The sequence below is a fragment of the Sitophilus oryzae genome, unplaced genomic scaffold (genome assembly GCF_002938485.1).
Source record: "Sitophilus oryzae breed Bouriz unplaced genomic scaffold, Soryzae_2.0 scaffold_177_pilon_pilon, whole genome shotgun sequence".
Lineage (NCBI taxonomy): Eukaryota > Metazoa > Arthropoda > Insecta > Coleoptera > Curculionidae > Sitophilus > Sitophilus oryzae.
The window spans coordinates 9,670,698-9,696,415 of record NW_022146479.1 but is presented as its reverse complement, the minus strand read 5'-3'; the positions used below and the strand labels follow the sequence as shown (position 1 = coordinate 9,696,415).

The 25,718-nt window shown below is 35.5% G+C and overlaps 3 protein-coding genes across 4 annotated transcripts; 1 reads left to right on the top strand and 2 right to left on the bottom strand.

Moving 5' to 3' along the window:
• Positions 1 to 2: 2 nt before the first annotated feature.
• On the bottom strand, positions 3 to 16,538 carry LOC115882190 (RNA-binding protein 24-B-like). Its single transcript, XM_030900089.1, has 6 exons — positions 16,177 to 16,538; positions 15,854 to 16,120; positions 14,896 to 15,022; positions 7,038 to 7,098; positions 956 to 1,179; positions 3 to 902 (listed from the first exon to the last, which is right to left on the bottom strand). Exons 1-6 carry the CDS (start codon positions 16,324 to 16,326, stop codon positions 760 to 762), a joined length of 972 nt encoding a protein of 323 aa, XP_030755949.1. The 5' UTR covers positions 16,327 to 16,538; the 3' UTR covers positions 3 to 759.
• A 384-nt stretch (positions 16,539 to 16,922) lies between these two features.
• On the bottom strand, positions 16,923 to 19,797 carry LOC115882189. 2 transcript variants are annotated; one of them, XR_004050162.1, is made up of 4 exons: positions 19,602 to 19,797; positions 18,881 to 19,543; positions 18,335 to 18,822; positions 16,923 to 18,268 (listed from the first exon to the last, which is right to left on the bottom strand). XR_004050162.1 is itself a non-coding variant. In XM_030900088.1 (3 exons), the coding sequence occupies exons 1-3, from the start codon at positions 19,624 to 19,626 to the stop codon at positions 18,386 to 18,388; spliced, it is 1,125 nt and encodes a 374-aa protein (XP_030755948.1). In that variant the 5' UTR covers positions 19,627 to 19,797; the 3' UTR covers positions 16,923 to 18,385. The 2 variants fall into 2 exon arrangements, 1 of the variants encoding a protein (XP_030755948.1); XM_030900088.1 differs by having other exon boundaries at positions 16,923 to 18,822.
• A 287-nt stretch (positions 19,798 to 20,084) lies between these two features.
• Positions 20,085 to 24,501, top strand: LOC115882350 (putative solute carrier organic anion transporter family member 1B7). The gene is made up of 8 exons (XM_030900374.1): positions 20,085 to 20,466; positions 20,528 to 20,722; positions 20,775 to 20,975; positions 21,355 to 21,453; positions 21,509 to 21,670; positions 21,723 to 22,237; positions 22,298 to 22,562; positions 23,601 to 24,501. The coding sequence occupies exons 1-8, from the start codon at positions 20,193 to 20,195 to the stop codon at positions 23,969 to 23,971; spliced, it is 2,082 nt and encodes a 693-aa protein (XP_030756234.1). The 5' UTR covers positions 20,085 to 20,192; the 3' UTR covers positions 23,972 to 24,501.
• The last annotated feature ends 1,217 nt before the right edge of the window (positions 24,502 to 25,718 follow it).

Sequence of the window (25,718 nt, the reverse complement as noted above, 5' to 3'; positions counted from 1 at the left end):
CCTAGACTAAAATAACCTTTATATAAATAAGTGTACATAAACATATAGTCTCTATGACTGAAGTACAGTATATAATAAAGATATTTACATTTTCACAGAAATTGATGGTGAGTGTCGACTTGAGTTGTTTTGTTCCCTTCGGTGGACGCGAAAGCGTCGCATCGGATGATGGACGGAAATAGATATTCAAAATGGTGCTGAACCCTGACTAGATCATGAGTAGGCCGTCGAGTGTTTCCATTTTAACGCGGAAATCAAAAACGCGGTCTCTATACATTTGCTTTCGGAAGGCACTGACAATGCTCCATATTGCTACAGACGAAATGAATTCAACTAAAGAAATAATAGTGAAAATGTAAATCGGCATCTAACTAGTTTTCAAATGCTAAACTTAAATATGCAAAACCTAAGTTAAAATATTAAGAATAATTATTATTCCCCGTCCCATAAAGGATAAAGAAAATATTAAGGAAAATACCTTTATAACTAAGGACTAGAACTATACAGTTTTCATTTTAAATAATATACTAACTATATCTTTTAAGTATATTGCACTTCCTTTTGCAGATTGAACAAAGTAACGGTCTGCAAAAGAGCAGCAATTAAGTCTTGTTGGGATTTATTGAGCATTTTGTCTGAGGTCGTTAATCAATTGACAATTATCACTATACGAAACGCGAAACTATGCCTCGGCGTTGTCAAGGGGATGCTAGAATAAATATAAATTGTGTTGCTAAACTGCGGATGCTGATGGCTGGCCTATTGCAACCTCGCTTCCTGCAAGGTAGGAGCTTGGGCCGAGGCCTGGTAGGGGATGGTGGGAAACGCCGTAGTAGCAGCCGTTGGTATGCCGGGTGTCTGAGGGAGAGTAGCATAGGTGTAGGGCATGTAGTTCGCCGTACCTAGAAAAACAACAATTAGAGTCGCTTGGTGTTAGCGGTGGGCGCATACTCACTTGCTGCGCCAGTGTACGGCGTGTAGGCATCAAATCCGTTGGCGTATTGGCTAGTGTAAGGCGCAGCTGCAGCTATAGCGGCCGCGTTCTGGTACTCGTAAAACTGGGACGTCGCAGCGGCTACAGCAGCTGCGTGGGTCAGCTGCGTCGTGGGTAGGGGCACTAGGCTGCCGGGGGCAGTGGCTGCCAGGTACGGTGACTGGTACATGTAGCTGGGAGGCATCCTGAAAACAAAATAGAAAATAAAACTGGTACCGAGAACCGTCCGAGGACACCGAGCACAGCAAGCAACACCAGAAAGGCCAAATAAAACCGGAAGGAAAACTTTGGACGCCGCGATAGAGTCAAATTTTCAGTTAGGATTTGATGCGTCGGTCGGTCCGTCGCCGCGTCGGTTTGTCGGGTGCGAGAGACACAAAGAACAATAGTTGGCAGTATTCTGAAGTGGCAAGTTAAGGCCGGATAAAGGAATACCGGGCACCGGTTCTGGCTTGCTCTACGGAAAACGATTGGTGCCGAAAGCGTTTACGAAAGCCGTATGAGTTGTGCTGTACGTAACTGTCGGGCTCCTTCAGCTTCTGACACAGATTGGCTCCCATTTTCCTAGCCACGCACCATAAAGAGGTTAATGCTGTTCCGTCGCATACGACTTTTGCATTTGGCTCGATTAGTAGAATTTCTGTCCATTATTAAGAATTTTTTTGTTACAGGTATTAGGAGCGACGCCCCACCGAAGAGGCGCAAGTCTTGTATTGAGACGTGGCTCTAGGGGATAGTGTTTCCACGTGTCAGTATTTTGACCAGCTATTATTTTCTCATACACTCCAGCGGCCAAAGGTCGTCATCATAACAAATGGCCACGCTAATGACGAGATTTTTAAAGACAAAAAGCCAAGTGTTGAGTTTATCGGAGTTAAAAATAATGCATTAGCACAAACAATATGAAATAGGGGCGACAGAAATAGACTTGGCACGGTTACGAAGAGTCGTGAAGGTGTCTCCTTAACCAGAAATACGGTCAGAAATACATTTCTCAGACGGATTCGACGATTTTTAAAAGAACTATTGAGAAAAAGTGTCGTGAAGTGAGATTCGAAATTTTAGCATTTTATTATTCACTTATTCGCGGGGCGCATCTACAAATTTTTTAGAGACTTCAACGTTTCCAACGAATGGTCTTTTTTTATTATTGAATTATGAAAATACGCATACAGTATTAATTAAAAATTTATTTTGACATACGCCAAGAAAGCAGATTAAAGCCCATCTTAAACCAGATCTTTTAATTTTAACAGTTTTTTCATCTGAATTACATAAAATAAAATGAATACTCTTTTATATCATTAATTTTTCACCTATGACTCTTGGCTACGTATTAATTTTTATTTGCTTTTAATGTATAGTAAAAATGACGTTTTCTAGTTTTGTTTAGTTAATATTATTTTGTTGTGTTCAAAAAATGTGTTAATTTTTATTTTTTTAGAAAATTTGTAGGTATTTACGTAATCTACGGGAACACGGTTTGATAACCAAGTCTATGAAATTTATTGATAGCAAAATTCATGTAAACGTATTATTCAAAAAAATTGTTTTTTAAATTATTCTTCATTTTTTAAAAAACAACACACAACAATACAAATAATCTCCCATATGTTGTAATCTTTTTGGAGGGTGACTGTATTTTTCAGTTTCAATTCAAACAGTAAACGGTTTTCTATTTCCGAGTTGATTTATTTGAAAATATACCTGAAAACATACGATAAACAAACCTTAACATAACACACTAGCATACAGAAGATAATAAGAACAACAACGAGCAAAAACACAAAAAGACAAGAACATAGAATATAGAAAACAACAATGTGGTTACAAGTATTCAGTCATTAAACAAACAATCTGTTATGTTAATACGATTATTTATACTTTTATTAATTTAATGGATTGTAAGATGTTTCAGTATGAGTGGATTTTATCTTTATAGTGACCCCACCGCGCAGTCAGATATGGCATTGATTAGACATATTTTCTCGGCTGTTAAATACTGCCAAATGCGATAATGACAGTTAAGTGGAATAGCACAGGACTAGGACACTAAAAATGTCTATCATCGGACATTTATTATTGCTATACGTCACGGATTTTAATAAAAAAAAACTACGATTGTCGCATTGTTTTTTTTTTCGAGGCGACCGTTTGAAAATGATTAATAGTTGAGTAATTGAGTGCGGTGGTGATTAGAAGGAAATCCATTTGCGCCCTTGGCATAAGGGATTTCCAAATAGAAAATAATAATCCATTACATATATATTCTAAGCACAATACGCTTCTTTTCAGCCTAATGTGTTATCGATTTTCCCTTATATTGACTAGTCGGTAAAAATAATGTTTGTTCAACATAAAATAGAGCAACGAAATAGGCATACATATTTTCATGCGGTTTGTAGGAAAGTCTTTTGCTTTCCTAGTCATGATTAAAAGTCTAATTAAAAACGTGGCTAGGTTGCGATCTGGATAAGTAAAAATTTCGAGCCGGAGGAAAGCTAGCGGAAAAAAAGGAGAAAAGAGCCGGCCTCGAAGGCGGCGTCAGCCGACTATTGGATAATCTTCTCGCAAATCCAGACTTAGCTGTAAAGTTGCGAGGTTCGCGCGCCGCTCCGGGCAAACTCCGGATTCCGGCGATCCAAGCTCCCGAGGTCTTATTGACCCCGGTTCGGCCCATATAAGACATTCTCTTCCAATCTGGAGCAGCTGAAGAGCGTCACCCCGGCGCCTATTGGTCAGCTGAGCCTCAATTTCGTCGTGGAAATTGTTTAATTGAACGCGCTACGCGGTCACTAGCCAGAAGAACAAGCCAGACCCGTTCGAGATGCGATCTAAATATAAAAGTCCGTGTCAAAGAGTTCCACAACCATGCGTGGAGAACCGAACAAGACTTGGCCAATTAATTTTCGGGCTATTTTCGTTTTCTTACATCGTCCACAAATACGGCCAACTCTGACGCATTTCAAACTTTTGGCTCGGGCTGGCTTTGGCGACAACGTTTTCTTTTATTAGAGATTTATGTAGGTAGAGCGGACTTAACTTTTTCCTCAAGCAACCGTCATAGGTAGGGTTTCCATACGTCCGGGATTTTACGATGTCCAGGTGGTCCGGCCGGAATTTCAAAAAAATGTCCGGAAAATCTAGCTTAAAAACAACTTAACTTTCTTCCATATTTTAATCGTTACGATGTCATATTATATTCACTAAACCGACATATCTATCTGGTAGTTTTTTTCGTCTTCGGTCCACTCGTGGATATGAATTATTTTAAATTTATTTTGTTATGATTACGTGCGCTTTATGAATACTGTGTGGGTTTACATGTATCCGTGCATCGTCCGTCGTTGATTTTAGGCAATTTTATTGGTTTATTTCAATAATGACAGTATACTTGAATGATTGGAGTGCCGGAAAAACAGAGTGCCATGGATCGTTGGATAAACTCACATTTATCCAACGATCCATGACAGTGTCAGGTTCACAAGTAAATTGGATTTTCTGTCATCTTTCGAAATCTTCCCTGACTGGTTGGACAGACTTTTGCTCATGCTAATTTTATATGCAATAGACAACGGTATCCAAACGATGATAGAAAATACAATTTATCTGTGAATTAAAATGACAGACAACTCTCACTGTCAGGTATTCTCTCGTCAGACAAACTTTATATAAATAATGCCATAATCTATTTTTCAACGAAGTCCGGATTTCACTGCTCTCACTTGCCCGGAATTTCCAAAAACTGTTATGGAAACCCTACTCATGAGCATCTTTTTGCATGGAGATATAGGCGAGTTATTCGATATCGATCACGCCGTGAGTTCTAAAGATGCCGAAAAAGACGCGATCGAAAAGCCACTTTCTGCCAGAGATTTCGCCTTTGACCGGGTTAGTATTGAAATAGGATAGATTCTGGTGGGGTTATGTAACGGTAAAATCAACAGTAGTGAGAGAAAACAATCTAAAAAACTACGATTCTACCTTAACCGGAAATGCTTCGATTCAATCCGCGTCAGTCTATTCAGTCATTCAGTGTCTACCAGTTCATAATCGAATCCCACAAACTATTGGTTTGTCAGATTCAACCAGGACTCGAAGACCTTTTTCAACTCACATACCTCAGCCATCCCTCTACGCGGCTGCACTGTAACCTACTCCGATTCGCAGATCCAGTGAAGTGCTTACGCCTAATTTTCGAGATGACACTGTTCAAACAAGTACTCTATTCTATAAGCGCTTCACTGGCTCTCCTAAGGACAACCAAGCACATCGAAATCCTGTTAGCGTCGCGTTAATGTTACATTGCAGTCGTGAGTTACAACAATACCGTACAAAAATAATCAGCCCAAAATAAAAGTAGTACAAAAAACCCCACAGCAAACAGTAATATGTCGTCCGCCAATCGAGTTAAGTTTGATCAACAATTGTAACCGTTAAAACGTTTAAAACTAAGTACATCAATGTAAGTTGGATTTTGTTTACTGGTAAACATATACATTATAACTTCATAGTCCGGACAGTCTCTGGATTGGGCACTCCAGTGATCCGGATACTGTTATTTGTTATTTCCCCTGAAATTCGGACGCAAAAAAATCATACGCGAAATCTCATAATTTTCAAATCTGGATAAGCAGAAACGTTTATATTTTGTTTATGAACTAAGTCTTATTTATGCATTTGATTCTTAATCTTGTTAGACCGTAATGGTTCCAATAAAACTACCACATCTCTTTACACACGACAATCTATAATATTAGATTATCTTGATCGGGAAAAATACTCGTCACATTGCGGAGCAGATACATTATGGTTTCAAAATCTGCAGTGTATGACATAAACAAAATGAAGGATAAAATCAGAACTTTTGTATCAAAATAATTTCAACCATAGGAATACCAACCGTATGAATACCATTATCGATGACGTCGTATTGTTTCAAAGACAAATAACAAAATGAGAAGAGCAGAATAGCCTGGACTTGAACTCCCATTGTACATCAGAGATTTCATGAATCGAAGCGGTATTTTCAATCAGTTATGGATTGCCAGATAAACCAAACTTAAGAAACGAAGTACGTTTTCTTACAATATTTGGCCAGAAATGTTACTGCTTTCCAGAGATGTTACAGCCGTGATTCTGTTTCAGGAAAAGTTTAGATCTGTTCTTCCAGAGACGATATTAAGCAAAGAACAAGTATACAATGCAGATGAGTTCGTCAAGATGAAAAAACAGCTCCATGTTGAAAGATCCAAAGACAGATTTACGTTGATACAATGTTGCAATGCAGCGAGGAATCAGGTTTTTATGGGAAAAATAGTTTTTATCTATAATTTTGATTAACAAATTTATTATAGTTATTTTTGACAATTTAAGTGGCTCCAGTAATCCGGGTGCCTCGATAATCCGGCTGTATGCCGGAACGATCTGCCTGGACTATTGAAGTTATACTGTAGTTACCCTAGTTAGGAGCAAGTGCCAAATTTAAGAAAAAAGTAGTTAAATTTTCTCAAAACTAACAAATCTAATGTTACTTGCGAACGAGTGTTTGCAAAAGGGAACAGTAAAACAAGAAAGTCGGTTTATGATTGGAGGACATCGTGCATATATATTTTGGTGATACTTGTCAAGCCGCTGGAACGAAAACTCGAAATGCCATTTATAAGTATTTTTGTTTAACGAAAGTTGCTCAAAGGACCGTCTGATTTTACTTCTTATTAATGGCGTAACGAGACGTTTGGAGCCCGGTCCCATTGACCTGACAAGCACCGGCAAATTTAATTGATAAGTGGAACTCAGTAACTAATCAAAATTAAAAATCCACACACACACGAACACGCACACTCATCGAAAGACTAACTGTTACGTTATGTTCGAGTTGTTTCTTGCGTCAGCCAAATTCGATAAAACAATTTGAACGGAATCACCAACTCCTCGAGCTTAAGAGGCTAGAAAACATGAAATAACTGATTATGACATTGGTTCGGCTGGCGATGTCGACTGTTTATATCGTAGTGTAGAAAGGGAACGATTTTGCACTTACCCGTACTGGCTGGGTAACAAAGCTGGATACGCGCCGGCCCTCACCGTGGGAAATGGAAAACCTGAAATAAAATACATGATCGAGTACACTGGTCTGCAAAAAAAGAAAAATTCTCGAACCCCGGCACCAGTCCTGGTGATCCTTATGTCAAATAACGTCCTGAATCCAAATATACCTCCCGTTTACTTCTACAATCCACATTTTTCAGGGCAGCCCCTCTCTAATTTTTGTCACTTTTCCATAATAATGATAATTTTATAGATATGAATATAATTTGAAGAGGTGAAAAGAATTATTTTAGCTGTAGACAATATGTGTACTTGTGTACTTATGGTTCAAGCCTAAATTTAAGTGACATAAAAATAGTAGAACGTCTGAAAAAGTGCGATTGAAGGAAACGCACTTTAAGAGTCATGTTACAACGCTAAGCAATTCCCTGACCTGAGCGAGACATAATCATCACTTTCTTTGATAGCCAAAAAGTTCTTACACATGTTTTGCAATGAACGTAGACTCTTGGAAAAGCTGTATAATCTGGAACTCCTTGATTTTAGCATCACTAAGGCGAGGACATTTTGTCCGTTGCTTTCACAAATTGTTTGGCCAACCCTAGTTTAATGTGCAAACGCGCCAAGTAAATATTTTCCCTCAGGATCAAAGGATTCTGGGCGACATTTTTCTGCCCGGGAGTAAAAGTTTCTCGCAAAATTTATTATATGCTCTATATACTTTTATATAATAACATATGCTGCTTTATACCGGGTGGTGCATCGTCGTTGGAAAATAGGAAATAGCATACAAATTTTGAACTGTCCAGATACTGGCTCCCCTGCTTTACAGCGAAATTGTAAATATGATTTTAAAGGTCTGCGTAGTCTACATCCTACATTCTACAAAGGTCTGCGTATGCTGAATACACATGCCAAATTTAAACAATTTTGGACAAGCCGATTCGTAAAGTAATTTAAGAAAAACTGCATCTATTTAAAAAAAAAAATAATTAAATTATTTTAAAGTTTAATATAGTTCTTTCTATTGGGCCGATTTTGATGATTTTTTGTAGCTAAATTGTTAGACTTTTTAGTATCTCTTTTTAAATTAAAATTGGAAGTTCCCATCTGTCAATTATACGAGGGAAAACAAAATGTTGATATTTTATTGAAAGTTTGAAACACCCGGTGGAGTATGTTAAAAAAGCAAGGAATTTAAAAATAATTTTATCATCTAGGTGCATCTTTCTCGATATTATTTTTTGGTTCACCTCAATAGCTTTATTTAATTCTTATGGAGATATTGTCTTTTGAAGAAGACATTAACATTTTTTCGTAATTTTTACATTAAAACCATGCCTTTGCTTTTCGTCCTCATCAACACACCTGAAAAAGTGTGTTAATGTCACTTTCATTGAAAAATCATATTATTATTGTCTGTTGGGCAGTTACTCTAGTAGAGATGGTTTTAAGTCTAGAACTTGTATCCGCTATAGTTGCTTTAATTGTTGATTATGGTAGAGATCAACTTCTCCACCTAAAACCGTCTCTGCTAGAGTAACTGCCAACAAACAATTATAATATATGCCTTTTCAATGACACTGATTTTACAAATACAATAAATATTTTTTCAGGTGTGTTGTTGAAGACCAAAAGCACACACAAAGACATCGTTTTAATGTAAAAATGGCTTCTTCAAAAACCAATATCTCCAAAAAATAAAGCTATTGAGATGAACTAAAAAATAAACTACCTATCGAGTAAAGATGCATCTTATAGATGATAAAATCATTTTTAAATTCCTTGCTTTGTTCAAATATTCTACAGGGTGTTTCAGACTTTCACCAAAATATCAACATTTTGTTTTCCCTCGTATAATTGATAGATGGTAACTTTCATTTTTAATTTAGAAAGAGACACTAAAAAGTTAAATAATTTAGCTACAAATTGCTTAAAAAATCATCAAAATCGGTACGAACTTTAAAATACATCAACATGAAGAAACACATTACTAAAAATTGTATTAATCAATAATAAATATGTAAAAAGTAAAAATAAATATGTAAAAATAAAAAAAAAACGATTAAAAAAAAGTCGCCGTAACTAGGATTCGAACCTGCCTTACTACGGCTCCAACGTCATAGCAGCGTAAAGTCCTAACGCTTTAAACCACGCGGCCACCGAGAACTTGAAAGATTCTATGTAAAATTCTTACTTAAAAGATAATGTTTAGTGAAAGTACTTTTTTATTTATAAACATTTATTTAATTCTGTTTTTAGTATTTGTTCTTATAGCGGCAACATAGATACATTATCTGTAAAAATTTCAACTGTCTCGCTATAACGGTTCATAAGATAGAGCTTTGTGACAGACGGACGGACAGCGAAGTCTTAGTAATAGGGTTCCCGTTTTTACCCTTGGGGTACGAAACCCTAATAAGTGAAGTAGTCTCTAGTACTCCAGAAATAACAATGTAGAGGCTAAAATAATCATTTTCATCCCACGAAACTATCGAAAGGCAGTAAAAATAGGTAGGGGGTTTTATAGCCAAAAATGGGGGGTTATATTTGGATTCAGGTGATTTGAAGAGAATCGACAAGAATGGTGTTGTCAGGGCCGACTTTCATGCAGACCAGTGGTATGAGCGGCAAAAGGAGGCGCAAGCCACTGGTTCGGAACGGGGCACGAGGCATTGTTGGGTGGCGTACCGGCGCTTTACCCCTCGCCGGTTCCGGCCTACCCGGATATGCGCCAAAAGACTTCCGCCGATTTACATTTCCAACATTTTTTCTAGCTCGCAGCGTTTTTGTCCTACGGCGACTTAGTCTAGTCAAATTGTATTTTTTCGGAGGAAAGTTTTGGGGTAGTTCTGATTTATTTATTTTTTTATGTTGCGCTGAATCCGAATTTGATGTTTACTAACAATATTTCGTGACGGAATATTGAAAGAATGCTAAGACACGTAAAAAATTTTAATTTTTGCCGTTTTTTGCTTGTGACTATAAAGATATAAAGGGTATTGTCGGGTTAATATGGGAAATCTGCCCCGCGGCTTTTTTTGACTTGCACTCAAGGGATCGATTTGGTGTCGAATCAAAATAATTCACCTACATGTTTAGCTCTTTAACTAAGACGGTTTTCGAGATTTCAAAAAAAAAACTGTTTTTTCAATTTTATTTTTATAGTAAAATTCAAAATTAATTAATGATGATTTTTTTTCTAATACATAGAAAAATAATATGATCATGATTCTTAAACGAAAACCCGATTTTTAGCCAAGGAAAGAAAATTAAAATCTTCATTTTTTTAATCTTTGTGAAATATGTCACTCACTAAAAATCGTCAGAAAATGTCTTTTATACTTCTTTACACTCAGGAATTTTTTAGAATTTTTTGAAGTGGTGAAACAATATGAAAAAATTAAAAACTATTTTTTTTCTAAAAACTTATATTTGTGTTTAATTTAAAAAAATGAGAAGAAAATATTTTTTCATTAAAAATTCATCCTTGCCAGGAATAAACATAAAGATTATTATAAAAATGAGTTTTTAATTTTTTTCATATTGTTCCACCACTTCAAAAAATTCTAAAAAATTCCTGAGTGTAAAGAAGTATAAAAGACATTTTCTAATGATTTATAGTGAGTGATATATTTCAAAAAGGTTAAAAAATGAAGATTTTAATTTTCTTTCCGCCTCTAAAAATCGGCTTTTTGCTTAAGATTCACGATCATTTAATTTTTTCATGTCTTAGACTTCTAAGAATTAGAAAAAAATCATCATTAATTAATTTTGAATTTTACTACAAAAATAAAAATAAATTTGAAAAAACAGGTTTTTTGAAAATCTCGAAAACCGTTTGAGTTAAAGAGCTAAAAATTTAGGTGTGAGTATTAATCCGGCTATACCCTTTTTCAGAGATAATACCTTTATACAGGGTGAGTCTTAAATAAGCGCAAATGTTTTCAGGGCTGGTAGATCTCGATAAAAGAAGCATATTTTCTCTTTACCGTTTTTCAAATAAGTCTAAAAAAACCGAGTTATTTTACTTTCAAAATTTCCAAAAAAAAAGATTTTTCGCTTAAATTTTGAGAACTACTGGAACTTTTCTGGGTTTTCTTTCTTGTAAATTTAATGTACTACCTATGTTGCCATATTATCAACAAATTATGTTTTTTAACTAAAAACTAAAAACAATTTTTTTTTCGCGAAAAAACTCATAATCGTGGTTCTGGGGTCGAAATATACTAGCCCTAAAAATATTTGCAATTATTTAAGACTCACCAATGGAGGTGCCAATGTGCATAATTTAAAATTGTTTTTCTGGTGGAATACCCGGTATTTTATTTCATTTTTGAATTCTTGGATTCATTGCTTCCTTAAATGTATACAGGGGTACCAAAAATTACTGATCTATTTATATATAATATTTATTTTACTTAAAAACTTTGTTATTTCAAATGCAACACTCTCTATTTTTTTAAATAAAGAGAAGCAGATTTTAATGCTCTTTCAAACTACATTAGGGTTTCATGGCTTAGATTTTGAATAAAAAACTATTTTTTAATAGCATTGTAATCAAAATGGCTCGTGTCGCCATGGCAATTTTCTAATGACAGTAGCTATTTTCATATTTTCATTGACATTAGTTTATGGACTTTATTTAATTTTATAACACTTCACTTTTATTTAATTTACCTACAATAAAGTAAGTAGTAGTGATTTTATTTTGTGAGGAAAATTGCTTGTTGGCCTGAAGGGTTTATTTATGCACAAAGATATCCAAATAGCAATCCTCCTCGATAAGCGTTCCTTTGAAAAACTACTGTCCTATTTCGCAGAGCTGATAGTGTGGTTTATGAAAAATATGTTAGTCAGAAACCTGTTGCTGAAAGTGAAGTCATCCTAAAATATAGCAAAGAACTACTTCTTCGTTTTTCTTGATAAAATAATAAATACTTTATTTTTTATATTTGTAAATAATATTTTATAAATAATTTATTCAACTATTGTAGGTAATTTAAATAAAAGTAAACTACCATAAATTTAAATTAATGTCTATAAACTAATTTCGATTTTGAAAATTTACTACTAATTGTCACTACTAGGTATACTACGTCTGCTGGATCTGTGTCTATGAAAGGAATGCGGACAAAAAACATTTAAATAAACAACAATATATTTTATACGTCGACTTTACGAGTACGTCACCGCAAATCGCTCCGCCCACTCATTGTATTGGCTACTTGCAAATTTGTCGAATTTTTATTGATGGGACGCGTCGTCTAATTTTTTACGAAAAACATGGAGAGAATATCGTTTCCCCTCTCACGGATACCCCGTAGCTACAGAACGGACAGACGTACTGTACTAGCCCTTAGTACACTAGCGCTCGTTGTTGCCATTTTATTGAAAAACCGCTCTTTATTCAAAATCTGAAGCAGATAGGTATAGGAAACCCTAATATAGTTAGAAAGAGCATTTAAATCTGCTTGGACTTGTTTTAAAAAAATCAGAGTGAAATTTGAAATAATGAAGTTTCATTTGAAATAATGAAGTTTTTATGTAACATAAATATTTAAAATAGACCAGCAAAGTTTATTTCTCTGGTTTATTATAGCATGCATATTTAAATATCTTTAAATATATCAAAAACCAAAGTTTTAGCGCCATTTTGAGATATCGCTTCGAAATCGATTATTGCTTATTTTATGTGCTTTTGTATACCTTAAATCGTTCAGTGCAGTCTGATTTCTATGTAGTTGTTTACTATATTGTAGGGTGGCTCATTGACATATTTGGCAAAGGCATTTTTTTACGAATAATTTGATACCACACACTTGGTATTCAATTGTCGTTATGAACCGCATGTTATAATTTCAAATAAACCATATGTGAAAATGTCAAAAGTTGACATATTATAGGTCATTCTATTGAGAGTGTCATTTCTATGAAAAAGTAAAAAAAAACCGAGGGTGCCATTTAAAAATTAAAAGTTGTAGTAATTTCCGGTGAAACAGAAAGTGACCAAAAATAATTGAATAAATAATTTATATCATATACTAATTGTTTTGTTTGAAAAAATAAGAAAGTTAGAGGGGTGAGACACTTTTGAGACGCACCCGGTATATACAGGGTTCGAACTGTATTCCGGAAACTTCGACAGTATATTCTGCAGATAAAAATATCTAAAAAAGTTCATATAAATGTATGTCCTAAAATGCTTAGTTTCGTAGATACAGGGTGTAGAAGTTTCATTTTTATTTTAATTTTTTCCAAATAATTTCGGAAGTAACGTCAATATTTGGATAAAAATTGGTATCTGGGGTTTTTTTGACATGAGAAATTTGATTTTGATGGCAATATGACTCCAATTTGTAGGGGGCGCCACCTACATGTATTTTAACTATTTTGAAGAGTAATAACTTTTTGTTCGTACTTGTATAAAACCACTGAGTAAAAAAATATACATTTCCGTGATTTTTTACGTAAAAAATGTCTCTTGGTAAAATCGCTACGAGCAACCGTTCTCAAGATATTGTGATGTCTCATTCCAATACGGGAAAAATCAAACACATGTTCGCCCTTTGAACAGTTGTGGGGTAACCAGGTCGCACTACAATATTTAGAATAGTTACAGTCAATACATGTCATTATTGACAAAAAATAAACATGTTGAGTAGATAGTTATTTGACTAAATTGATAAATTTCGAAACATTTTATTTTTTTAAATTAATCATAAATTTTTCTTCGAAATGATAATAAAATAGTGTCGGTTGAACTTTTGGCACAAAAACATTTCAAATTTATGATTTCAGTCTAATAACTATTTAGCCAACATACTTAATTTATGTCAATGATGACAGGTATTGATAATTTCGATTCCAAATATCTCGAGAACTATTACTCGTAGCGATTTTTACCAAGATACTTTTTCTACGTAAGAAACGTCGTAAATGTATAATTTTTTATTCAGTAGTTTTATACAGGTGCGGACGAAAAGTTATTACTCTTCAAAACAGTTAAAACGCATGTAGGTGGCGCCCTCTACACGTAGGAGTCATATTGATATCAAAATCAAATTTTTCATGTCAAAAAACCCCCATATACCAAATTTTCATCCAAATATTGACGTTATTTCAGAAATTATTTGGAAAAAATCGAAATAAAAATGAAACTTTAACACCCTGTATCCCGAAACTACGCATTTTAGGACATACATTTATACAAACTTTTTTACTTATTTTTATCTGCAGAATATGCTGCCGAAGTTTCCGGAATACAGTTCGGACCACCCTGTATATAGTACATATTTGTCGTAAATCGGTCGAAAAAAAATCTGCGTGAAACACGTAGGTAATAAAAACAGTTGGTATCTGTTCAAATCAATTTTTTGAAGTAAACTACACGTCGCCAGGCAAAACACATATATACAAATAGCTATTAAATATACAGGGTGTCCCGAACTACATGACGTTAATTTAGTAAGAAATATTTATTGAGACGTAATTTAAAAGGTTATTTTTAGCATTTCGAAATACCCTGTTTATCAGCAAGATGCAATACAAAAAATACTTGAAGGGTAAGGAGAAAAAACAGACGATATCACAAAACATACTTTTTCAGAGACACAAAAAATTATTTATGCGTTATTATTGGGACATCGTTTGTTATATTCAGTGACAATTTAGCATGTATCTGGGACTTGCCTATTCTCGACAGATTAATTTGATTACTTTAAAATTCCTACAAAATGGCCATCGTTGGTTTCTTCGCTTACCCTTCACATCATAATAGTATTCGAAATAGTTAAAATAGTATCTACGTTGTGAAACAAACCGAGAGAGGCAAAAAAAATAATACTCACTGGTAGTTACATTTCCTCTGGGTTTGGCTCCCAGAATAGCTAAGTTCACGTTGGCCTTTCTTCCGTCTATTATTGGATTTGGTTCTTTACACGCTCTTTCTGCCGACGCCCTGTCTCCCATAATAACCTGGAATAATTAAGAGGAACCGTTGAAACATATATAGGCCTCCGCCGAATGAAAAGAGGATCGCTCGCAGCAGTTGACGTAAAAAATCACGCAATAGAATAATATTTCAGAATACCGTTAGGGTCCCCTTTCTGAAATCAACATCTGTTCGTTTCATTCACCCCGACTACCTAGGTCGCGTCGTACCTTCAGCTGGAAGGGTCACTTTGGTACGGTCGACGGTCGATTTTTTCGTGAACGCCAATTTAAACGCACTCGAATATATTTTCGAGCCAACTGAAAACACATTTTAAAAATGACGCCTCAACTTTTATTTATAAATATATCTGTTTTTGCGACCGAAGTAAGATAGTTTTTTTTTAAAGCTACACAACAGCCGTTATGGAGCGGATTGCAATAGAGCAACCTTCTTATTGGCGCTAGTGCCCCTGGCATCGCTTTCTATTTTTATGAACAACGGTCGGAACATCTGGTACCGACCTACCAACACAATAGTAACGTCCACCCCCGACCAATTCAACGCGCCCTTAGCAATAAAAAATGTTGGCCGCATGTGTTTTGAGCATGCCTTTGATAGGCGACCAACGAAAAATGTTAACAAAGAAATTATCTCCCCGCGCGACTGTTTATAAATAGAACAAGTACTACCTAGTCGGTGTTTAGCGACATAAACTTTAGATAAGAAAGTCGTAACACGTTATTAGTACCCAGAACGAATACCGACAACAGTACCTTGATAAGAGCCTTCTACTGTTATCGGTTCGGGGAAGCGAAACGAAGGGGAGGCCGCGGCGCAGCCTGAAAGACATCAAGACATAGCGGCATACTTACAAATCCATACCCCCGGCTCTTAGCAGTCTGGCGGTCAGTAATGACAACAGCCTCCTCTATATCGCCGTACACGGCAAAATGATCCCGCAAGGACTTGTCGCTTGTGTGGTAGGGCAGGCCGCCGACGAACAGCTTGGTCCATGTAGTGTCCTTGTTCTGAACGGCGGTACCGTTGAGGGTGGCGCCGGCACTGATGACCCCCAGGCCTGTGAGGCCCAGGGTGTCGGTGTCCGGCGAGGCTAGGCCCGCGCTCGGCATCAGCATGGTCTACAAAGAGAAAGTGCGGCGTTTAGAGCGGACCTCGGCCTGCGGCCTCCACTTACCTTGGCGGGTTCTTCAGCGGGCTCTAAGGCAGCGGCCGCGCGCTCTTCGTTGGCGCGCGCGATCTCCGTGGGTCTGGCGGGCCGACTTCCCAGGGGGTTGACGATGTTGTTTATGTACTCCTTGGTGAAGTTACTCCGGCGATCTCGCATAGGGGAGCAGGTCTTGGAAAGTGGGACATAAACTTCCCGCGAGGGGGCGGCGTGCACGCGCCGAGCCACTGGCCGAATCGCGACTGGACGACGATGACGAGCGCTCGTAGGGCTATGGGCAAGGGCCAGCGACGGGGACGAACACAATTGCGGACACGGTTGTCAACGTACGACGTGTCACAAGCGGCTCGGCTGCTCGAATGCGAATGTGAGGATCCCGGTAGTCGGCCGCGCGCCCCCTGCTTGTGCCAGCAGCTCGGGACAGTAGTACGTAACCCCCTAGACGCGGTGCTGCCAGCGGCGCGCCGCGCCGCTCCCTTTTTAGCTCAAACGCAATTTATTTTTAGGCGACCAATTTCCGAGTCCACGTCGCGCGTTTTGTCGGAATGCAAGTCGTCGTGTTCACTCGTCGCTCATACTCCTTATTCTTCACTAGGAATGCATCCAGTACCATTCCGTTACCACTAGATGCATCTTATTGCAGTAGCCGTCCACCGGCTAGCCGGAACTCCCTCCTAGCAGTTGGTCGATTTATAAATCAATAATCGCCTAAAATAAGCCTAAAGCAACTTTGCTTTGCAACGTGCAAAACGCCCACTGGCCGTGTGTACGTTTTAGCAAAATAAAACACGCGAAAAGAACAACCTCAATCGGGGGTCTTCGCGATCTTAATTTAGAAAATAATATGTTTTAAATGTGTCTCAAAATAAACTCCATCATTAGCACACGTTTTCTCGCCCAACTGTCTTTTCGTCGGTCCCATGTGTTCAGTCTGTAAACCGCGTCCCGATTTCTATTTATTCTCATCTTTTATTTTTATCGGAGGTCCGCGATAAGCGCGATATTAAATTTATATACCTAGCGTCGTTTTTCGAAATGTTACGCTCGTGTCTTTTTTCAGCTGTTACCGATTTGTAGACCTTCAGATGCACGGGAAAAAGTATCCGCGCCAGGTTAAAATTAACAGTCACCTCGGTAGTTTTGAATGATTTTTTAAATTTTCCATTTAAATATTTCCCAACAAAACTACCGTACCTACGGCTATGTGATTCTACCCCGTGTACGAGTTGCTACACTTAGCGAGTCTTCATAGAGCACACCTGGCATGGCACCCTCCCCATATGCACCCTTATATTATCTACGCACAATTATGTTTTTTTTTATTATTTTTGTCAGCCGGCCTAAAGTTTATACTCATTGCGACTAAGCGTTGACTTTTTTTTAATAATATAGATATTTAGGTCTACTGGTTCTGGACAAGTTCAAAGTTTTACATTTCTATCAGTATTAAATTCTCTATAAATTATATTTGACTGCGTGTGTGACCGATATATATATATATATGAACTAACGATAATTTATGAATATAATGAGGGACATACATTCTTTCCTGTCCTTGTAATTTACCGATATCTTTTTTCACATCAGCGGGAAACCGTCCATTTGCGCTTTTATAGCTTTAATTTTTTATAATATACCACAAAAATAAAAGTTTCTTTCCGTGTTTATATTTCGTATGCTCAGATAGTGTTAATTGGTGGTTAATTGTTACGTGTTTAAAATATGTAAAGAAAATAATTGAAATAAACAACTAATTTGGCTGGTTTACAGTTGGCGGACCCACAAAAACAGAATTTGACATTTTTTTAAAGAAATTAAACTATTGTAAAGTACTAATTTTAGGTATTCAATATTATATATAAAAAAGTTACTAAATTTTACGTACAATCTAAAATTAAAATAATAAATAGTGCGTTACTTAAAAAAGCATATAAATATGTTATATTCGCTACACTTCTATAAAACACGATACACAAAAATAATATTAAATTGTATATCTTAAACTTCCCCGGATTTTTTTGATTTATCATTTTTGCGCGCTTCTCAAAACAAACGTACTTACCCTGTATATTCAGCTTTCTTAATCTATACTTAGACTGGGCTAGATGTTGAGACAAAAGTGAAGAATTAAAATATTTATTTGTGATAGACGAATAATAGCCAGCACCTGTTTTACAGTGAAGTATAGTTTCAATGAAAATAAAAATACTCGTTCAAATCATATAATGTGGCTCTGTAGATACTGGTTATCCAGATGCTTTTCCGTTTTTGTCTGTTTGAGCCAATCATTGTCCAAATGATAATTATGATACCTTCCTGAGTGAGCCTTCGAAGAGAAGCTATAGCTGTTTGGCGGTCCGGAATCAAACCCTGATAATTGATAACTAGTCTGATGGGGTATCTGGTAATGTGTTTTATAAGAATTATCAGCATTGTGGACAGTGTAGTCTTTATGGGAGGGCCTGATTGGTCGATCATTTGAAGGGTGAAAATAATAGCTAGAATCGGCTGGATAGGACAAACTAGAACCGAAACTGGGTACCCAGGACCCTATAGGAGCTCCTGGTGAGGCACCTGGAATACCATATAGAGGTTTGGGAATGGAGGGTGGACCATAAGTTATGCTAACATTCACGTTGGAGCTGGGTCCATAGCCTAAAAACGTTCAGGTTATAATATTGAAAAAAATAACAGTAATAAACATGTTCCACACCATATCCAGACGAGAGAGTCGTGCTTGGCGTAGCTGTAGTACTAGAAGTGGTGGCGTTAGTGACGTTGGCCATACTAGGCAGAGTTGTTGGTTCTTCGGTGGTGGTGGCCGTGGTAGTTTGTCGTTGCCTGGGTTTAATGATCGGGGTAACCCTCTCTACTTCCTCGCTTAAATCTTCATCGCTATAAAAACTTGACCCTTTTTTATTTGAATTTCTATTACCCTTTCTTTGTCCTTTCCATTTATGAGGTCTGAATCCTTCATCATATTCATAATAATTGACGTCCTCAAAACCTGTCGGTCTTCTAACGCGATTTCGTACTCTGTCTCTTAGTCTTGGGGGCAACCAATAGTCGTAATCATAATCGAAATATTCAAAAGGAAACGTTCTTCGTGGCTTATATTTGAGTCGTCTGTAGGCTGAGTAATATTTTGAAGGTGCAGATCGTTTTATGGTGATTCTGCCTGATTCAATACTTGAGGGTTTGCTATAAAACCCCAAATTAAAGGGATGAATAGTCGTAGCTGTAGTTAGTTGTCCACGCTGTTCTAAGAAATCGGCTGAACTTAACGTACACAGTATGCTTAAAAATAAAATCCGTAAAAGTAGCGCGCGAAAACGCATAGATACATTTTTAGAACTTTGGTGGAGGCAAAATGTGACTGAAATTGAATATATTTAAAAATAATTTATAAAATAATATTAGTATCCTAAAATTACCTCCTTTTGTAATCCAGAGATTCATTCTAAACACCTCATTCGAGCGTTAATTTACTACTGAATTTGTAATAATTTTTTATTGAAAACATCGAGAAAGCCTAGTCTTACAACAATGCGGGTGAGATAACAATGCCCTTATATTACACATGCTATATTTTTAATGTTAACAGATAACGGCAAATAATCCGGAAAGTTGAATTTTGTATTAGCGTTTTACAAATGTATTTAAAACATAATGATAGTGCCATCTTTACGCCACGTTGATAAGTTAAGCGTAGCGACATAGGCAACTCTAAATACAAACGTATTGAAGTAAACGCGCCAAAAGCTTTGAATTTATTTTGTCTAAAAATGGAATAAAACACTCTTTAATGTAACTGTAATAAAAATTAAAAATTGTTACAAATGTGGTTCATAATTACTTGATATTTCTTCTTTTCCTATGCATCAAACGAAACATCCTGATAAGGTATCATTTATATCTTATCTTAGGTGATTTATTGGGCTTGAGTAATGAATGGTATGGATACAATAAAGTCTAGTTAGAATGTTATTTTTTTCAGGGAGTGTTGAATGAATAACCAAAATTAAATGATGGTGCATCCAAGCGAACTTTTAAGATCAAATTCTGAAAGAGATCCGGGTTTCACCGCTCCTTTAGCTGACTACGGAGATGAAATAGATTGCGGCTGTATGATTTTGCCTTGTTTGACCGATAGACTCAAGTTACAGAGGTACGCTAAACCCGAGTTTTTTGTCGGAGTATTATGCTTTGCGCATTTTATTCACGGAGCTCTAGCTCAATATTTCAATGGCACATTATCATTATGGTGTAGCCACTATCATATATCAGAAAGTTTCATAGGTATTTTAACGTTTCCCATGCTGTGTCATACACTGTCTTATTTTAATGTTTTTTATTTCAGATATATTGTCGTACATAAATGATATCTTGATTGGGGCAGTTGCTTTAGGTTGGTCCCACTGGGGTAACAAAAATCATAGACCCAAATGGCTCGGAACATTGATTATATACTTAGCGGTTGCCGCTTTTTCGCTAATAATCCCAGAGATTTATCAACCGTTTAAATCCGAAGAAACCAACATAACTAGCATACAAGGTACAGTTGAATCAGTGGATATGGTTAAATGTTATTCATAGTTACTTTTTAGATGAAATGCTGTGTAAACAAGACCTTAACAAGGATTCGGTTGATAATTTTGCTGTGAATAATAATGCCAACAACGAGATTACAGCATATATATGTTTTATTGTATATCAAATGGCATATTCCCTGTGCACAATTTCACTACTAACTCACGGAATAACGTATATCGATGATCATTTATTTGCTACAAGTGCCAAACATATTGGTAAGATAAAAATTCTAATTACAGTAGATTCTCGATTAGCTTTAATTTTATTTTTTATATATTTTTTAATATGTATTATTTAATACTAAATGTCAACACCGAAGTTAATTTTGTAACATTTTTAAAATAAAAACGTATTACAATATTTTGAAGGGATCTGACGCATCGTCCGCATCAATGGAAGCTTCGCCGCTAATTTCAGCGGCGGTATAACTCAAGTAGGATAATCCAGAGTCTACTGTAATGACAAATCTTTCCTTGAAAAAGTCTTTTATTTTTTACATTCCTCTTATTATCCAAGTTATTTTCAAGAAATATGCGCGCCACGAAGATACATGTATTATTAACTTACTTAAATCTAATTCTATGCATATTTCAGCACTTCTATTAGCAGCAAGATCTGTTGGTAACCAAGCAGGATTATATGCTTCTTGGATTCCGTATATTTTTCATCACCAAAATATATTTGTTTCACCAGGTAACTCGGTCTAAATACATATTAGAAGTTATTTCATGTACAAAATCATTTTTAGTTTGGTTGACAATTAGTGCACTGACTTTTGTAATTGGTATTCTTGTAAGCCTGTTTCCTAGAATGTTACCAAATCTTCTTTTAAAAAAATCTGTAATGTCTTTGCTAAATATCGCTAAAAGAAATAGTAACGTGGACAATGATAATATGCAACATACAGACGGTAAGAAAATGCTCTAACTAAAAATGTTTTAAAATAAACGCCTCATTTTCAGGCTTTTTTAATAGTATCCGCCGCCTGCTAAAAAACAAAACTCTTGTCTTAAACGTGCTGATAATAGCCTTAATGGAAGCAGCTCTCACAAGCTTCGCCGCTTTGGAGAAGTACTTCAACCAGACCAAATATCACATGCCCAAAACAAAAGATCTGTCTGGATATAGCGACCCCATGCTGGTGCAACTGACCACTAACCTCTTGAAGCATCCCATGATAGCTACTTGCTATGGCATCACGGGATTGGTCATTGTGTACACCAAACCAAAATCTACCAGTTTAGTCAAATGGAATATAATAGTTTTTACTGTGGTTTTGTTGGGATTTGCATCTACAGGTTTTATTAATTGTTCGACGGATATAAAAACACACTATTCGGACAGGCTGGGATATTCCCACTGCACTCTGAATTGTTTGTGCACTTTGGATGCTTACTTTCAACCTGTATGTCTTAATGGCGAGACTTATTTTTCGCCCTGTTTAGCTGGCTGTACTCAATTCAATGCTAACTTAAAGGTACATACGATATATATTAGATATTAAAGTATAGCCAACTATTTTTCATTATCCTTTTAGTTATACGATAATTGTCAATGTGGAAATGGAAATAATACTGCTCTCCCTGCTTCCTGCGACCAAGAGAAATGTAATATTTTGTGGGTAATCGAACAAGTAAATAGCGTCACATCATCAGGTCTTTTTGCCAGTACCTTCATCTCCACCTTACTCATTACACTGAGATGCATTTCAAGTAGAGATAAAGCCCTAGCCACTGGCTTCTACTTTGCAGTTCTAGGACATATTTCTTTAATATTACGGACCCTTTATTCCATTGCAGCAAGTAAATTGATGGTTTAAATATATACAGGGTGAGTCAACTATAGAGTAAAGTTCATTGTCTCGGTTGTTTCGAGAATTTCGAAAAAATGTTAAATAGAAAAGTTACAGGGAAGGTTAAGATACACAATATAAAATTACTTTTCGGTATGCGTATTTAACATATTTTTTTTAATGTAATACATTTAACATTTTTGGATTCTGCGTAAAAGATTATATTATATACCTAAAATAAATAAATACTAGTTTTTTAATATTCCAATTTCTTTGAAAAAAATGGGATATGTTAAAAATTGTCCGTGGTGCTATTTTTTGTGAAGTTGGGGTACTCAAATTGGATAGGAGGGTTTGGAAAAAATGACGAAATTGTATATTTTTTCACGCAGTAGTTTAATAAAAGCACGGAGGCGGCACCCTTTACAACAAGACATATACTCATGTAAAAAATACCCAGACACCAATTTTCATCCAAATATCGATATTAGTTCAGACATTATTTAGGAAAGACCGAAATAAAAATGAAACTTCTACACCCTGTATCTCCCAAATGAACCATAAATTTATATGAATTTTTTGACTTATTTTTATCTGCAAAATATGCTGCTGAAGTTTTCCGAGTACAATTCGGACCACCCTGTATAATATTATATATAAAAATACCTTTGTTATAGCCACACTTTTTTAAAGCATCCTGTATATTCAAAAATAAAAAATAACTATTAATTGTGTATGTTAACTTTCTCGGGTATTACACAAAAAATGTCTTTGTCAAAAAGATCTTCTATAGAAGATATTTTATGAAAAATTTGACAGTGTTAATATACAATATTTTATTAAATCACGTAATATTTTACACTGTTAAATTCTTTATAAAATATATTCTAAATAAAATCTTTGACAAAGAAATTTGATAGAGTAATAGCAGCCTAAAACTTTTCTATGTATTTTTCTAATAATTCTCAATATAAATAAAATAACGAACTTTACTCTATTGTTGACTTACTCTGCAATTGCAATTTATAATGTGACACTTTTTTTTCAGATAATTTTTGCGGTATAAGAGGAGAAAAGAGATGTTTATTCTATTCAGACTTATTTACAAGGTTCCTTTTGTCTTCGACATTGGCACTAATAGGACTAGCGATAGTGCTTTCTATCGTTCTTGTGTTCTTCGTAGATGGGCTAGAATTGTACCAGGACAGTCCATTAGAAAGCATTTCGGATATGGCAAGCATATTTGAAGACAACTCATCCATAAATCGCTATGGCGCATCTCCAGGACAATCTCTGGACGATCTTAATCAAACTCAAGCAAGTGTCAATAGAGGCGAGGAAGAACGAACATTATTAGAAAATAATGTCCCACCTTCTGGCACTAATGCCAACAGAAATGTGACCGAAACTGAACTTTAGACAATAGAACAAATATGTCCGTTAAAATAGAGTATCCCGCATATTTATGGTTTAGGCCAAATGGTAAAACATATTATGCATATAGCCACTAGTTTTCGCGATAGACTCTCTAGCAAGCATAGGAGAACAAAACCGTTTGCCTATTAAAGTATCAACAGGCTGTCTGTTATATTGCGAACATAACCCAGTTTGAACAATACTTTGTTGAATGCACCGTCTCAGGAAATTGATTTCTTCGAGTAAGACAGTCGGACACGATGGAAATAAAGACTATCAAACAGAATTGTGTACGATTGAGTATTTTAGAAAGTCTACAGGGTACAGGGTTCGGCAATAGTGCGTCGGGCATCTGTAGCTCCTATAATAAAAAACATAGAAATTTTGTTCGAGTGCAAACTGCAGACTTAATGTATGTATTAGGATGTATTTCAGGAAAATATTTTAACTTTTACAGGGTCGCGATGATTTTTTTTAAATGGATTACCCCGTATATTACTGCATTTTTGGATTCCTTTCTGATCACTTTACATAATCCAAAAATATTATTAAATATGTTTTGATAGTTTAAGAGATATTAATAAATAAATAAAAAACATGTTTTTTCAGACTTTTCTAAAAAAAATATTAAAAATACAAGAAATGTCCTGAAATCAAAACTGTACTTGGTATTTACTGTAATTGGTTTGTACTTACTTTCCTGCAAATAATCGTAATCTTATACCATACAGGGTGTTCAACATTCTTCTTCAAATAGTTTTTCTTGTTTTTTTTTTAAATTAAAAACCCTGTATATTATTTTTTTGTTAAATGGAGAATTAAAAAATGAACATTTCTTGTATTGAAAGTATTTCAAAATTTTTAACGGTTTTGCGGATATTCGTTATATTACCTTGATGGGTGTTTCGACAGTATTTTTTTATGAAAATCATCTAATGATATTTGTTTGATATTTTACCGTTGAAAGAGCCATATGTAATAAAAATGGAAATATTTGCGAATATATTGCGAAATGCGAAATATTGCGAAAAAATATAAAAAATTAATTTTTTAATTCTCCATCTAACAAAGATATAATATACAGGGTTTCTGGTTTAAAAAAAAACTCGTTTAAAAAAAAATATATTTTAGAAATTTTGGCATAGAATTTTGAACACCCTGTATGGTTTAAGATTTCGATATTTATATCCAGTATATATACCTAGTATAGTTTTGATTTCAGGATATTTCATGTATTTTTAATAATTTTTTTAATAAAGGGATAATATTGTTATCCCTTAACATTTTTTTAAAATTTATTTGTTAATATTTCTGAAACTATTAAAACAAATTTAATAATATCTTAGTATTATGTAAAGTGGTCAAAAAGGAAGCCAAAAATGCATAATACACAGAGTGTTCTAATATTTTTTCAAACCTAAAAAACCAAAAAAGTTAAAAAAAATCATCCCGATCCATTCACACTTTTTTGAGTCACCCTGTAGAAGTTAAATTATTTTCCTGAAATACATTCTAATACATGCTAAGGTTTGCACATATACAACATTCTTAATTTTTTTATTACAGGAGCTACAGATGCCCGACGCACTATTGCCGAACCCTGTATACTATAAGGCAAATTCCGTTCGATATTTGAAGCAGTTTTAGCAATGCAAATCTGAGGTCAGTAAGGGAATAAGGAACTAGACAGCCCCCTACTAAATTCAGGATATGTCAACTGGGATGGCGATACAGCTAATATCGCATACGA

What these genes read in the sequence shown, in the direction of transcription:
- LOC115882350 (XM_030900374.1), top strand. Translation starts at nt 20,193, where the DNA reads ATGATGGTGCATCCAAGCGAACTTTTAAGATCAAATTCTGAAAGAGAT. An exon ending in TAATATGCAACATACAGACG is followed by an intron (nt 21,671 to 21,722) that starts GTAAGAAAATGC and finishes CCTCATTTTCAG; the next exon opens with GCTTTTTTAATAGTATCCGC. An exon ending in CCTTTATTCCATTGCAGCAA is followed by an intron (nt 22,563 to 23,600) that starts GTAAATTGATGG and finishes CTTTTTTTTCAG; the next exon opens with ATAATTTTTGCGGTATAAGA.
- LOC115882189 (XM_030900088.1), bottom strand. Translation starts at nt 19,626, where the DNA reads ATGAATCTCTGGATTACAAAAGGAG. An exon ending in TCTCTGGATTACAAAAGGAG is followed by an intron (nt 19,544 to 19,601) that starts GTAATTTTAGGA and finishes ATTCAATTTCAG; the next exon opens with TCACATTTTGCCTCCACCAA. An exon ending in GACTCTCTCGTCTGGATATG is followed by an intron (nt 18,823 to 18,880) that starts GTGTGGAACATG and finishes GAACGTTTTTAG; the next exon opens with GCTATGGACCCAGCTCCAAC.
- LOC115882190 (XM_030900089.1), bottom strand. Translation starts at nt 16,326, where the DNA reads ATGCGAGATCGCCGGAGTAACTTCACCAAGGAGTACATAAACAACATC. An exon ending in CAGAGGAAATGTAACTACCA is followed by an intron (nt 7,099 to 14,895) that starts GTGAGTATTATT and finishes ATTTTATTTCAG; the next exon opens with GTTTTCCATTTCCCACGGTG. An exon ending in TTGTTACCCAGCCAGTACGG is followed by an intron (nt 1,180 to 7,037) that starts GTAAGTGCAAAA and finishes TTTTGTTTTCAG; the next exon opens with GATGCCTCCCAGCTACATGT.